Consider the following 14238-nt stretch of genomic DNA (forward strand, 5'->3'; position numbering starts at 1 on the left):
TGTCTCTCTGCCTTCTCTATGCATGCAGCTCCTTTCCTCCTGCTGGCAACCTCCCTCTGCCTTTCTGACTTTCTTAACCTTTCAGATGCAGCTTCTCTCTGTATTTAATTGTGAATTTGTTCTGCCAGTCTTCAAATCACTCTCCAGTTTATTGACTTGGATGTAGATAATATCTAGTAAATGTAGGATAAGGAGAGTTCAGGATCCTCCTGCTTTGCCATCTTCCCCAGCTTCCAAAACAAACGTACTCCATTTTTAATTGCAGAAGAGAATTTATTCTTTTCCCTTAGTCCTTGGATATATCTTACAGAGAGGAAATAACTGATCTTAACCAAATGTTTAGAATGCTGCAAAATATCTTATTGAGCCTATGACAATATTCTACTGATCTGAGTTGTTGAATTTGACAAAATCTGAGAAGAGATCTGTTTTTCCTTTATTTTTTATTTTTTATTTTTGCTAATGTAAAAGTCAGGTTGTTCCTTTGGTGATGATTTAAGTTTATTGGGCCTCCAGGTCTTGAAAATCTGATTTGGGTAGTTTGACCAACACACTTTATTAGAGTGTCTCACTATACTGCAATTCAGCTACAATCTACTTAACAAAAAGTGAACTGGAGAGGGTTCTGCTCTTTAAATAAAAAATTTTAAGTGGGAGTAATTAATTATATTCTCTATAATCTTTAACAAATAGATAGAGACATAGTATAGTACAAAGCAAAGGAAAAGAACACAAAGATAAACTACTTCTACAAAGTAAATTATTTTGTAAATATATAGGGAAGTATTTAATAGCATAATTAAAATTATTTGTGTAACCTGTCAGGTCCCAAACTTATTCACCTCTTTATGTCCAGCTTATGGCTAAACATGTTGTTTAGATCTAGAGGACACCATTCAAATTGTACTCTATATGAGTGGCACCAGAAACAGCTGAGTTGAACCTAGAGGCTATCATAGTTTTTGGGAGGGGTGTTTGATGCCCTGTATTACATATTCTTGGCCCACTTCATATTGTAGTAGTTATGATAGTTATGGGACATGCTGCCAGTATCTTACTTCAAATGCCCATAGAATTTCTTCCCTTATTATTATTATTTTTTTGCCCCAGGGCTTTCTTTGAAGCCCTCTAAGGTTGCTCTTCCTTATCCAGGTTATTTACCTACTATGTTGGTTGGTTGTCTGTTTTATTCATTAGAGCATAAATTCCACAGGCACAGAGATCTTTGTTTTGTTCACTGATTTATTCCAGTAAAATAGTTCCTGACACATAATTTGAAACTCAGAAAATAGTTATTGAATTGAATAATAGTTTGTTTCTGTCAAATTCTGTAAAGCTTGAGGTATTATTTTATCAGTGCTTTCTATCTCCTACCTCATTACAAAACTTATTTAGAATACCTTACAGAAATGTATACTATGCAATAGAATAACAATTAGTGATGAGGAAATTGGACAAAAGTAAAATATTGGTCATGAAAGAAATCAGGGGTAAGGTTAAGTTTTGAACATTTACAAGAAGTGGACCATAGATTTGGCTCTAACCCAAAAGAGACTTTCAAATTAAGTTTGGTTAAAAATGATGGAAAATTTAACAAAGCTGGAAGACTTGTCAAATATAGTTAAAATGTGACTACAACTGCTTACCATGGTCATCTTACAGAAACTGACAAGCTCATATATACAAAGTACTTAGCATTCTGCAATGCAGTTGACCCTTGAACAACATGGGGGTTTGGAATGCCAATCCCCAGCACAGTGAAAAATCCATATATGACTCCCGACTCCCCCAGAACTTAACTACTAATAGCCTACTGTTGAATGTAAGTCCTACCAGTAGTATAGAGTTGATTATCACATGTTTTGTATGTGTATTATATACTGTAAGTTATTATTATAATAAAGCAAGCTGGAGAAAAAATGTTATTAAGAAAACCATAGGGAAGAGAAAATAAATTTACAGTATTGTTATAATTATCAGTGCCATAAGTTTATATCCTCTGTTTTCAAGATGAATCACTTGTCATTACCTACATCAATACTGTCTTTTATGCTGCAAAACACTGTAGATGTTATATGTTTCACTAACAGTAGACATAAAAAATGTAAAGAATGTGGAAAAGAAATTCATACTTATTTACAAGTATTCTAATTCATGCATTGATAAAGAAGCAGCAATAAGATTGCTTTATAGTAACCTGGTGTAATCAATAGTTGCTTCATGCTAGCCTATTCAATATGCTAATGAATGAACCATTATAAAATTCTTATGGCATAGAGAGGTGCCTGAGTGGTGCAGTCAGTTAGACATCTGACTCTGGTTGTAATCTCAGGGATGTGGGATCAAGCCTGGTGTCAGGCTCCATGTTCAGGGCAGAGTATGATGGAGATTCTTTCTCTCTCTCTCTCTCTCTCTGCTCCTCCCATTTGTGCTCTCTTTCTAAAATAAATAAATAAATTGTTAAGTAAAAAGAAGCTACAGTATTATAGTCATATTCTTAAAATAGTATTGGAAACATTGTTACATTTTTAGAAAAACACTTAGCCTGTGATGATTGGCCAATACATAGTTTCTCCCCAATTATGAGAGAAAGAGAGAGGCATAGTATATGGTAATATAATTCTTTGAAAGCGAAGTTCTAAAACAGTGAGAAAACTAACACATATCTTTGGAAGGATAGATTATCTATTAGCATATAAGTCTTGCACACGATGTTCTACACAATGAATATTTAAGTGAAGATGATGATGATTATACAAATGTCTCATACAGTTATTGCTTAAAAGTTGTTAGGTTTTCACATGAAGACTCATATATGCACAACAAATAAGCTTATTAACTGTATGGTGTGATTATTATTTATTATTCATTAAGTGAAAGTAGATCATCATAAAAGTCTTCACACTGGATGTTAAATAGGCTGTGTTGAATAGGCTATGAAGGAGGAGGTGGAGAAAGAAGGAATGGTCTTGTGTCTTAGGGGTGTTAGAGGTAGAAGAACAGGCAGGAGAAGCAGGCACACTTGCTCTAACTTTATGGAAATATATTTTTGTTTTCATTTCTCTGAAAATGTTTCTTTATGGTACCAATCCTTATACCAATTTTTCTTTAGTTATAGTGCCTGTATCTTGGAATGGCCCATGCTGTAAAAGAAGTTAAAAGCAGTCTTGAATAATCAGAACCCTTCTGCCAGATTGTCTAATGTAAATTTGTTTTCTGATACTACTACTTCTACCTCTTCTTCCTCATCGTCTGGAACTAGTTTGGAAGCACTCATCTCCAACAAGTGGTCTTCTATTAATTCCTCTGCTATGGTATCTATTAACTCTTAAATTTCTCCAAGATCCATATCACCTTTTACCCCCGACCTTTTTTTGCCATGGCTCTGTTGTAAATCCTATGAAGTTATGCATATTTGTCAGTTTTTCCAGCAAGAATTTAGTTTTGGCCTTAATGGCTTTTATGGCTTTTTCTGTAACAATGATGGCATCCTCAATGGTGTAATCCTTCTAGACTTTTATGATGTTCTCTCTATTCTCTTTCATAGCCTTGACAGTCACTTCCATAGAGTAACATATAATGAGCCTTAAAGGTCATTATGACATCCTGATCTAGAGGCTGAATTAGAGAAGTTGTGTTTGGGGGCAGGTAAATCCTCTTCATGCCTTCAGGGTTGAACTCATGGAGTTCTGGGTGGCCAGGGGCATTGTCCAATAACAAAAGAACTTTAAAAGGCAGTGCCTCACTGTAAAAGTACTTCTTGACTTCAGAAACACAGCATCAGTGGAACCAATCTAGAAAAAGGGTTCTTGTGGTCCACATCTTCTTGTTGTACAACCAAAAGATTGTCAGCTGGTGTTTATCTCTTCCCTACAAGCAGCTGTATAGATAAGTCCTGATCATAAACTTGACTGCATTCACACAAAACAGCAGAATTAACCTATCCTTTTCTGCCTTAAATCCTGGACTCACTTCTCTTCCTTATTAATAAATGTTCTTTGTGGCAATACCCCCACCCCCCAGAAGAGCACATTTTCTTCTGCATTAAAAGGGAGATATCCTTTCTCCTCAATGATTTTCTTAAAGGTGTCTGAGAACTCATCTGCTGATTCTTATTGGCAAATGCTGCTTCTATTATCTTGACATTTTTTTAAAGCCAAACCTGTTTCTAAAATTATCAAACCATCCTTTGCTGGCATTAAATTCTCCAGCGTTAGACCCTTTACCTTCCTTTTGCTTTAAGTTTTTCTTATAGTGACTTCATTTTTTTCAAAATCATATTAGAGTCCAGAAGTATGCTTTTCTTATAGCATCCAGAACCCACAGCTGCATTTTCAATATGAGATAAAAAGGTATTTCATAAAGAGTGCAAGGTTTTTGTGCCTGTTGGCATAGTTACAGTAACATCTTCACAAATTTCCTTTTTTTTTTTTTTTTTTCTAAACACTAGTCCTTACACTGGTTTCTTTTATCTTAAAATGGCAGGCACCTATAGCTGCAGATCTCAATCTATGGTACCTATGAAGCAGTTCACCATTATCTTGTAATGTCATGATTTCTCTCTTGGAAGTACTTCTAGCATCACTAGAAGCGGTACTTTGTGTGGATCTCATGGTGTTGTTCAAGGTTTACAGTATTGCAGTAAACACAATAAAAAATACATGAGAATCCTGAAAGATTGCTTTTTATGCAATACAAAATTTACTGGAGAGACAAAATGCTCAGGCAGAGATGATTAGTATCAGATAGGATTTTAGGCAGATACTGGTAATGCTCAAGCTCCCACAATAGCAACAGAAGGTGACTACAAAATTATTACAATAGTACAGTATTACTGCATTTAACTTTATGCAGTTATGATTTAATACTGTATCTTTACATTTGCTTACATTTCTCTCAGCTGTGGAATGGTGCCATATGTAGTCTGTAAGTGTGCGCACATTTTGATAAATGTTAAGTTCTTATAATATATTTGTATATGTTTTATGATTATAAATGTTAAAATAGACTGATATCTACATATATTTTATGCTTTTATGACATATGCAACTTTTTCTTTATTTTTTCAATATTTCTAGGCTACATAGTTTATCTGAGTTGTCTCAAATTGTCAAAATTCTCCAAAAATTTCCCAATATATTTATTGGAAAAAAAATCTATGTATAAGTGGACCATGTGGTTCAAACCCATGTTGTTCAGGGTCAGTTGTATTTTTCAGGCTTGAGTGATTCAGAGTACTAAATAGCTCATACCATCTGGGAGAATTATACCATTAGATATGAATGAAGTTTTAAGTTTAATTGAATTGAAAGTAAATAGTATGTACTGCCTGGCTCATAGGCAGCTAGGAGCTTCTTAAAGAGTTTCTTATGAGAAAATATCTGCCTATTTAGCTGAAGCAAAAAAGCAAAGATTGGGTTAAAAAAAGGACTATTTCACACCAAAAAGACTTTCCATAGATACTTTTGCTTCACAAATATAAATTTCACATATGAGTGAAATCACATTAATTATCCTTATCTGATTGATTTATTTCACTTAGCATAATATCCTCTAGTTCCATCCATGTAAAAAAATCTTTAATCTAGCTCTACTTCTTTCCAGTGTGAGAAGAGGCATCAATTATTCTTAGAGTTAATTTCTCCAACTGAGCTTTTAATTATTTCCAATCCTTACTTCTCCCATCCTTTACTTACCAGTCTTCCCATATTCTTCCTTAATTTCTAATACTTCCTTTTGCTGACTGCAGCTATGCTTATATCTTACCTGTAGTAGAATACAAAACACAAAATAATTTTTTTACTTCATCATTATTCCTATTAACCATGAGATTGTCTTGCCTTTTTCATTCAATGGAATGTTTTTTGAGATAATACTCTACTTTGTCACATATTTATTCCTTAAGCCCTGACAAACAAGTTTCAATCTCTATCACTCCTTGAAAACTACTATCTAAAAGATCAGTGAAAGATAAAACAATCATTATACCTCCTAGCTTTTCCTCAGTCATCACCTTTGATCACATTTCTGCATGTCCAATAAATCTGTTTTCTTTTATGACATTGCAAAAATTTCTACCTGTCTAGCTTCTTACTCTTTGCATTCCCTAATCATTGCCTTATGTACTTCTTACTCTTTGCATTCCCTAATCATTGCCTTATCTACTCCCCGAGCTTTCTGTAGGTTCTTTCTCTGATCCTTCTCCCATGCCCCAGTCTTGTATTATTGCCCATTTTTTGCTGTATATTACTGCTGGACAATGAGTTGGACTTCAAAGTTAGCTTCTCTAAAATGAAGCTTATCATTCTCACTCACTTCCTCCTTACCTCACCTATTTCTCCCAACTTATTGATTTGAACAGTAATACTTTTCTTTAAGGCACCAATGGATTTCAGCTTTCTCTTTGCATCCTCAATATTTGGAGTAGAGAAAACCAGGCGCTTTGACTTATACATGTTAACTTGGTTAATATCTACAATTTAAATTTCATATGTAAGTAAACTAAGACCCAAGGTGATCAAATGAGTTGCCTCATATCACTGAGCTATCTAGGAATGGAAACAATATCTGCTGGATACTAAAATTCATATACTTTTCACTGTATAACAGAATAATTACTCTTAAACAACATTGTATCCTGAATCATCAAAGAAATACTCCATTATGTTTTTGCTATTGTATTTATTAAGGAAAGAAAGCAGAGAAATACATTTTAGAAAGATTTTGAACCTTCAACAAGAGTTAAAAGTAATAAAAACTTTCTGTTAAATTTTGTATTATTAAAATGCTATTAACCAGAACAACCTCTTTCCCAGATTTGTCAGTCAATCAGGGTTATGTTACATATTGAACAGGGTGGTTTGAGTTATATACTAAACTAGGTGGTTTTATTATATACAAAATTGGATATACATTCACTAATGTCTTTCATATTGAGTTCAGAGTTGGAAATAGATTTTTTAAAGTATATGTTATTAATTGGATATTTGCCAGTGTTAGACTCGACTCAGCAATAAATGAAAATATTTGTCTATTGGGCTTCAGATTTAAGTTAAGTTTGATAGCTGAGAGAGAAGAATCTAAAAGTAAAGGGAGGATCAATAGCAGTGGGTAGTTAATGGTGAGGAAATGTCCTCTGAGTAGGCAAAGTGGGAAATTACATGATAGCCTGTAAGTATGGATTATACTCTGGGCAAAGGATGCACCATCATTAGGCAATTGCACACTGAACAACTGTCGGCTAAGTACCATTTTATCCAATTTAGACCTAATGAACTTAGTAGATGAGATCCCTGCTGAATTAAGGAGCAATCAAAGCCTCATTTTGGATTCTGTGCCATCTAGGTCAAGACATTCCAAAAGTGTTGAGTATTACTTGGTACAGAAAAGAGAAAACTTTCTTACCTTCCTTCTGGCTAATTCTTTAACACATATTTATGGAATATGATTTATGGCATAGAAAGTATCATTTGGTAATTGGTAGATAATGAGGTGACAGAATTGGAAAACTATTCTATATCTTTAAGGAGTTTTATTTCCGTTTTTGCTATTTTTTATTATTCTGAATGACATTTTTTTAATCAAAAGGACAAAAGGAATTTTGTTTGAATCTAAAAGCAAAGTAGCTCTCTACCCTAGCAAGAAGGTTGATAGAAGGTCTTTAATAAAAGGGATAAATAATGAAGAGGTGAGGATGTGTTTTGTGTACTTGATCTCACCTATCTCAGAGGTGCAATGACACTGGTTTTATTTGGAAATTTCAGGAAGTGCAAAAGATGTGTCAGAAGAAGTCCATGTCTGCCTACCCTGCAGGGAGGGCTGCCCCTACTGTGCTGATGACAGCCCCTGCTTTGTCCAGGAGGATAAGTATTTGCGACTTGCTATCATCTCCTTCCAAGCCCTGTGTATGCTGCTCGACTTCGTTAGCATGCTGGTGGTCTACCACTTTCGCAAAGCAAAGGTAAACCCAGGTACCCTGGTTATGACCTTCCTTTTTATTATAAAGTGACCTCTTCTTTTTTCAAGCAAATAGAGTTTTTCCAAGTCCCAGTTGCCTCTCTGTTTAGCAGAAGTCTTTCTATAATATAATCAGCCTAGAGTATGAACATTATATTCTTTAGCTTCCCAGGAGAAATAGGGATTAGAAATATGGAATCTTATAACATTTTCTTCTATAAAATGTTTCCCCCATTTAGCATGGAGTTTGAGTACTTTATTGCCTTAAAGGACTCTCTTTTACATCTCTTTGGCTTCTTCTAGAAGAACTTATTCTGCTGATACCCAATGCATTGTTAGTTTTTTTTCATATCTAGAAAGCTTTTTTATATTGGTTATATTTCATTTTTATTTCTCTTAGCCATATTTGAAGTTGACAAATGGACTTGACTATTTTTGAACACATTATACTTTGAAGAATAAATTTATTCATAAACTTATATTTGGTCTTGCATTAGTATCCCAGAATCATAGCAATCCTACACAGAGCTTATATGGCTTTTGGGAAAGCCTGTCCTTTGGTTCTGTTCTGAGAAGTCAAAGAGTAATATAAACATTTGTATGCTTCTCAGTCAGGAGTGGATGAAAAACTAAAATTTTCAGGGCAAAGCTTTCTGGAGGAGTTGTCTTCAGTTGGTCATTCAATTAATTATATGTAGCCAGTGTTATCAGAATTTTTGGTTCTGTTGCTTTCAGAAATGTATTTGTGCCATTGGGGGAAAAAACACAAAGCCTTAAGTTTCCACCTTTTCTGAATTCAAATGACCCCTTTATGTTAGCAAAGTTGTAGATTGATTTTGGTGACAGAGCTCATTGGAGCATAAAGTGTTCCCATTAGAAATCAAAAAAATAAAACAACTCTCTGAATGGCATCTAGTACGATGCCTGAAGTTAACATTAAAAAAAAAACCCTCTATTGCAATTCTAGGAGAATGTATCCATTATGTTATAGACCTTAATAGTTATTTTGAATAGACAGATTTCATTAACAGAAGCATACAACACAAATTAAAATCAAGCTTTAAGTCAGCAAGAATCTGCAAACAGGCAAATTGCTCTTCATTTAACCAATACATGTCTTTCTTTGAAACAAAATATGTGTTAAATTGTATATATAATAAAGTAGTAGGAAAGTAGAGTTGAGAAATATCTAACTTCTGTTACCAAGATAAAATTAGTCTTTTTAATAACCTGTCACTGGCACAGCAGATAGAATGGAAAGGTCTATTTAATAAATTGGTCTGAAATCTCTATATAATGTCATTCATTCACAAAGGGGATAACAGATAGTTCTGTATGAGTTTTAATTGATGATAAACATTAATGATTGCTGTGCTAAATATAGTTATGATATATGATGGGTAGACTATTACATTGGATGATAAGAAAACTGAAATAGCTCTTGCTAGACCAATGTCTTAATCTATGTTAATGTTATTTACCTTTCCAGTTATTAACTTTTCAAATTTCTTTGGACCTTCATATGAAATGCTATTTTATAGGGTTAGCCTGAGAATTGGTATCTTTACATATCATTTACTGACATTTCTATAGAAACAAACTAGTTGGAATAGATAAATTAGACATTATCTGGTTTTAAGATGATCACCTTTTGAAGAATCAGTTTTCACAGAATGTGATATAATATAGGGGGGATTATTTTTAGAAAATAATACGGGTTAATAAAGTCAGTGAATGTGGATCTAGTATATTAAAGGAAACATTTGGTAAACTTTTCTGATTTCAGTTACCAAAAAGAATGATTAATTGTAAAAGCAGTAAACCATTTCCATTGTAGAGATTGCATGTTTATAGCATATAGACATGGGCTCTGCTTTTTAAAGTTTTTACATATTCTTGCAGCAGTTCTTTGCATAAAACAGAAAACTAATGATCCCTTTTGAAGTAATATTGAGGTCTTTCTTTTTTTTTATTTTTTTTTAAATTTTTATTTATTTATGATAGTCACAGAGAGAGAGAGAGAGAGACAGAGACACAGGCAGAGGGAGAAGCAGGCTCCATGCACCGGGAGCCTGACGTGGGATTCGATCCCGGATCTCCAGGATCGCGCCCTGGGCCAAAGACAGGCGCCAAACCGCTGCGCCACCCAGGGATCCCTATTGAGGTCTTTCTTACGAGTTTTCCATTGCATTGCCTACCCACCAATAATTAAAGGAACAAAAACCTATAATCTATCAATTTACATCTATTTTGACAGTAGAGAAAGACCTTAGTTGCAATATAGAAGTAGCATAATATTGTGGGTAAGTGTGCAGACTCTAGAATTAGCTTGTTTAGACTTGAATCCTGTCTCAGCCCCTTGAACGCTATTATACTTTGGGAATATTGTTCAGCCACACTTTGCCAAGTTTTTTCCTCTGTAAAGTGATATTTAACATACCCTATACAGAAATTAATTTAAAATGGGTTATATATCTAAATATAAGGCCCAAAACTAAGAAATATTTTTAGAAGAAAACATAGGCATAAATTTTGGGTTAGGCAATGTTTCTTAGATACAGCATGAAAAGCCTAATTGACAAGAAAAATAAATATATAAATTGGACTTTATCAAACTTCAAAACTTTTGTGCCTCAAAGGACATCATCAAAAAGGTAAAAAGACAACCTATATAATGGTAGGAATTATTTGCAAATTATACTAGAATCCAGAAAATATAAAGAATAAAAAGATAACCCAACTCAGAAATGGACAAGGTAGCTGAATAGACGTTTATCCTGGAAGATACACAAATGGCCAATTTGCATATGAAAAAATGCTCAGTAACATTCCTTACTAGGAAAATTCAAATCAAGCACATGCCCACAGCACACACTAGCATAGCCAAAAATACAAAGACAATTACAGGTGTTGTTGAGGATGTGGAAAAATTGAAATGCTCATTCATTGCTACTGGGAATGTAAAATGGTGCAGCCACTTTGGAAAATAGTTTAGCAATCCCTTAAAAAATTAAACGTAGAATTATGATATGACCCAATAATTCCACTTCTAAGTGTATACCTAGGAGAATTCAAAACCTAGGTCTAGGGCAGCCCTGGTGGCGCAGCAGTTTAACGCCGCCTGCAGCCCAGGGTGTGGTCCTGGAGACCCGAGATCGAGTCCCTGCATGGAGCCTGCTTCTCCCTCTGCCTCTCTCTCTCTCTCTCTGAATAAATAAATAAATAAATAAATCTTTAAAAAGATGTGGAGGAAAAAATACAAACCTGTGTATAGCCATGGTGGAAAACAGTATGGAGGTTCCTCAAAAAGTTAAAAATAGAATTATCATAGACCTAGTCATTTCACTACTGGATATTTACTCCGGGTATTTACTCCCCAAAAAACAAAAACACTAATTTGAAAAAATATGTGGAAAGAACCCAGGTGTCCATCCATAGATGAACTGATAAAGAAGATATGGGGTTTGTGCATGTGTGTGTATCTAATGGATTATCACCCATAAAAAAAGGATGAGCTCTTGCCATTGTGGATGGATCTACAGGATATATTGCTAAGTAAAATAAGTCAGAGAAAGACAAGTATCATATTTTACTCATGTTGAATTTAAGAAACAGAACAAATGAACAAAGAGAAAAAAAGACAAACAGAAAACAGACTCTTAAATACAGAGAATAAGCACATGGTTGCCAGAGGGGAGGTGGGTGGGTAGAATAGATAAAGCAGATTAAGAGTATATTTACCTTCACGTGCATTGAGAAATGTATAAAACTGTTGAATCATTATAGTGTACACCTGAAATTAATAAAAAGAAGGAAATATTTGTCTATGCAAAAATTGTTCACACAAATGTTCATAGCAGCATAGTTATAATAGCCAAAATATGGAGACCATCTAACTGTTCATCAGTTGATGAATGGATAAGTAAAATGTGGTATATCCCTTAAATGGGATATCTTTTTGTTAATAAAAAGGAATAAATGCTGATGCATGCGACAGCATGGATGAATCTTGAAAACATGCTAAGTGAAAGAAAACAGCCATGAAAGATCATTTATATGAAGATTACATTTATATGAACTGTGCAGAATAGGGAAATCAGCAAAGACAAGTAGATTAGTGGTTGTTAGGAGATACAAGGAGGGAAGAATGGGGTGTGACTGCCAATGGGCTCAGGGTTTTTTTTGTTGGGGGAAGAAAATTTTTCTAAAATTGGATTAGGCCAATATGTTTCACAAATGTGTCAATATACTAAAAACCACTGGTTTATATACTTTAAAAGCATTTAAGGTATATTAATTATATCTCAATAAAGGTATTATAAGATTTTTTAAAAAGTTTATTACTTACCTCACAGGATCCTTTTGAAGATATAGTGAGATAGTGCATATAAAGTACCTTACTAGACATTTGCCTATTGTTACTATATTATTTTAGACCAATTTGTGAAATTGATAATCTGTTTGCTTCCCATGTTACAGGCTAAGTATGACATTTAAAATAGTGTAAAAGATAAGGTGTTGAAAAAATATAGCCAGTGGGATTCCCAGCAGTGGAATTCTAGGCAATAAATTCATTTAAATTGTCTTTATAATTGAAAACAGTTGTCCTATACTAATCCTAATAGACTGTCCAGATAGCTAAAATGAACAAAACACCTGTGGTACAGAGTCTTCTATTTTGGCTATATCTTCATCATGAAAGAATGGAAAGAATGCTAAAATATAACCAGGATAGTTTCATTTAATTGGTCTCAGTTAAAAGAAAAACAAACATTTTAAGTACCCAAGCTCCACAGTACTTATTCACATACTCATGTGCTATTACACAAATATTTCTATACTGATAACCATCTTTTAAAAGCATTTATTTATATGTAGCTTCTTGTTCCTATAAGAATGATTAAGTGTACAACTATAGTTATTCACTATTTATATTTACCTATATCATTGGCCTTTCTAGGAAGGTTTTACCCTCTACCTTCAAAATGAGGGAGTTAAAGAAATCTTGAGTGATTATCAATTATGAAGTCATGGAACACATGCTTCTTGTGTTATTACAATGGTAACAGTTTATTTTTTAAAGGTTTTTTTTTAAAGATTTTATTTATTTATTCATGAGACACAGACACACACACACACACACACACACACACACACACACACACAGAGACAGAGACAGAGACACAGGCAGAGGGACAGAGACACATGCAGGGAGCCTGACATGGGACTGGATCCCTTGACTCCAGGATCATGCCCTGGGCTGAAGGCGGCGCTAAACCACTGAGCCACCCAGGCTGCCCCCGATGGTAACAGTCTAAAAGTTGATAATGTACTAATTTGTTACTAATTTCCTAGTTTTTATTTATCAAAACAAGGGACCAAAATATGAGAACTAGAGACTTGAAGCAACCCTCTTCATAGAAAAGAAAATCCAGCCTCTGAGAGATTGTCAGTTGCCCAAAGTAACCCATCTAGGTTGGAATATTTATATATTTATATTTTGTCTTACTCCAGTACACAGAATAAACATTTCTAGAAGATTAAAGGTATTAACTGAATAAATTAGGGCTCAGTGAAAAAAAAGTAGGAAAAAAACGTTGAAATCAAGGGTGAGGTTGAGATATGGAATGGATTCCATGAGTGCAGGTATATTGCTTTAGCTAGTTGCTAGAAAGAAATTCTGTTGTTTTCTAGTAGTAGTGCAAAGAGGAGGAAAAAAAAAAGTGAGTCTGTGTTCATAAGATAAAAACTGACCAGTCACTCAGGTAAAACTTGAATATGCCTATCCTTAAGACTTTCTTTTTAAGATTTTTATTTATTTATTTGACAGCAAGAGAGAGCACGAGTAGGGGGAGGGGCAAAGCAAGATGGAGAAGCAGACTCCCACCTAAGCAGGGTCCCCCATTGTCCCAGGATTAAAGCCTGAGCCAAAAGCAGATGCTTAACCAACTGAGCCACCCAGGCACCCCATCTATCATTAAATCTTGAGAGAAAATTTTCCTGTGGATTCTTACATAGAGACTTTTATTTTTTTTTTGAGACTATTGTTAAGTGTACTGAATGATAAACATTCTTACAGGAAAAAGAATAGTTTTCATAGCTTTATTTGTTAATTTTCCTGAATGTGTGCTAAAGTTTTAATGCTTAAATATAGCTTAGGCAAATCAATTCTGTAGAAGCATCACAAATGTGGTCCTGATACAGTTTTCTTTGCTATTTAATGTTAATGCAAGGATTCTTCTAGAATACCTAGATTTGAGTTCACCAGTGTACATCACACAT

General features: G+C 34.2%; 1 protein-coding gene across 2 annotated transcripts in view; it reads left to right on the plus strand.

Moving 5' to 3' along the window:
• GPR158 (G protein-coupled receptor 158) overlaps nucleotides 1-14238 on the plus strand; it is a 411529-nt gene that overhangs the window by 214394 nt on the left and 182897 nt on the right. For both annotated transcript variants that reach the window (XM_026013682.2, XM_026013683.2), the window contains exon 4: nucleotides 7764-7960. In XM_026013682.2, coding sequence (XP_025869467.1) covers nucleotides 7764-7960 — 197 coding nt within the window. The remainder of the gene's footprint in view (nucleotides 1-7763; nucleotides 7961-14238) is intronic.

The sequence above is a fragment of the Vulpes vulpes genome, chromosome 2 (genome assembly GCF_048418805.1).
Source record: "Vulpes vulpes isolate BD-2025 chromosome 2, VulVul3, whole genome shotgun sequence".
Taxonomy (NCBI): domain Eukaryota; kingdom Metazoa; phylum Chordata; class Mammalia; order Carnivora; family Canidae; genus Vulpes; species Vulpes vulpes.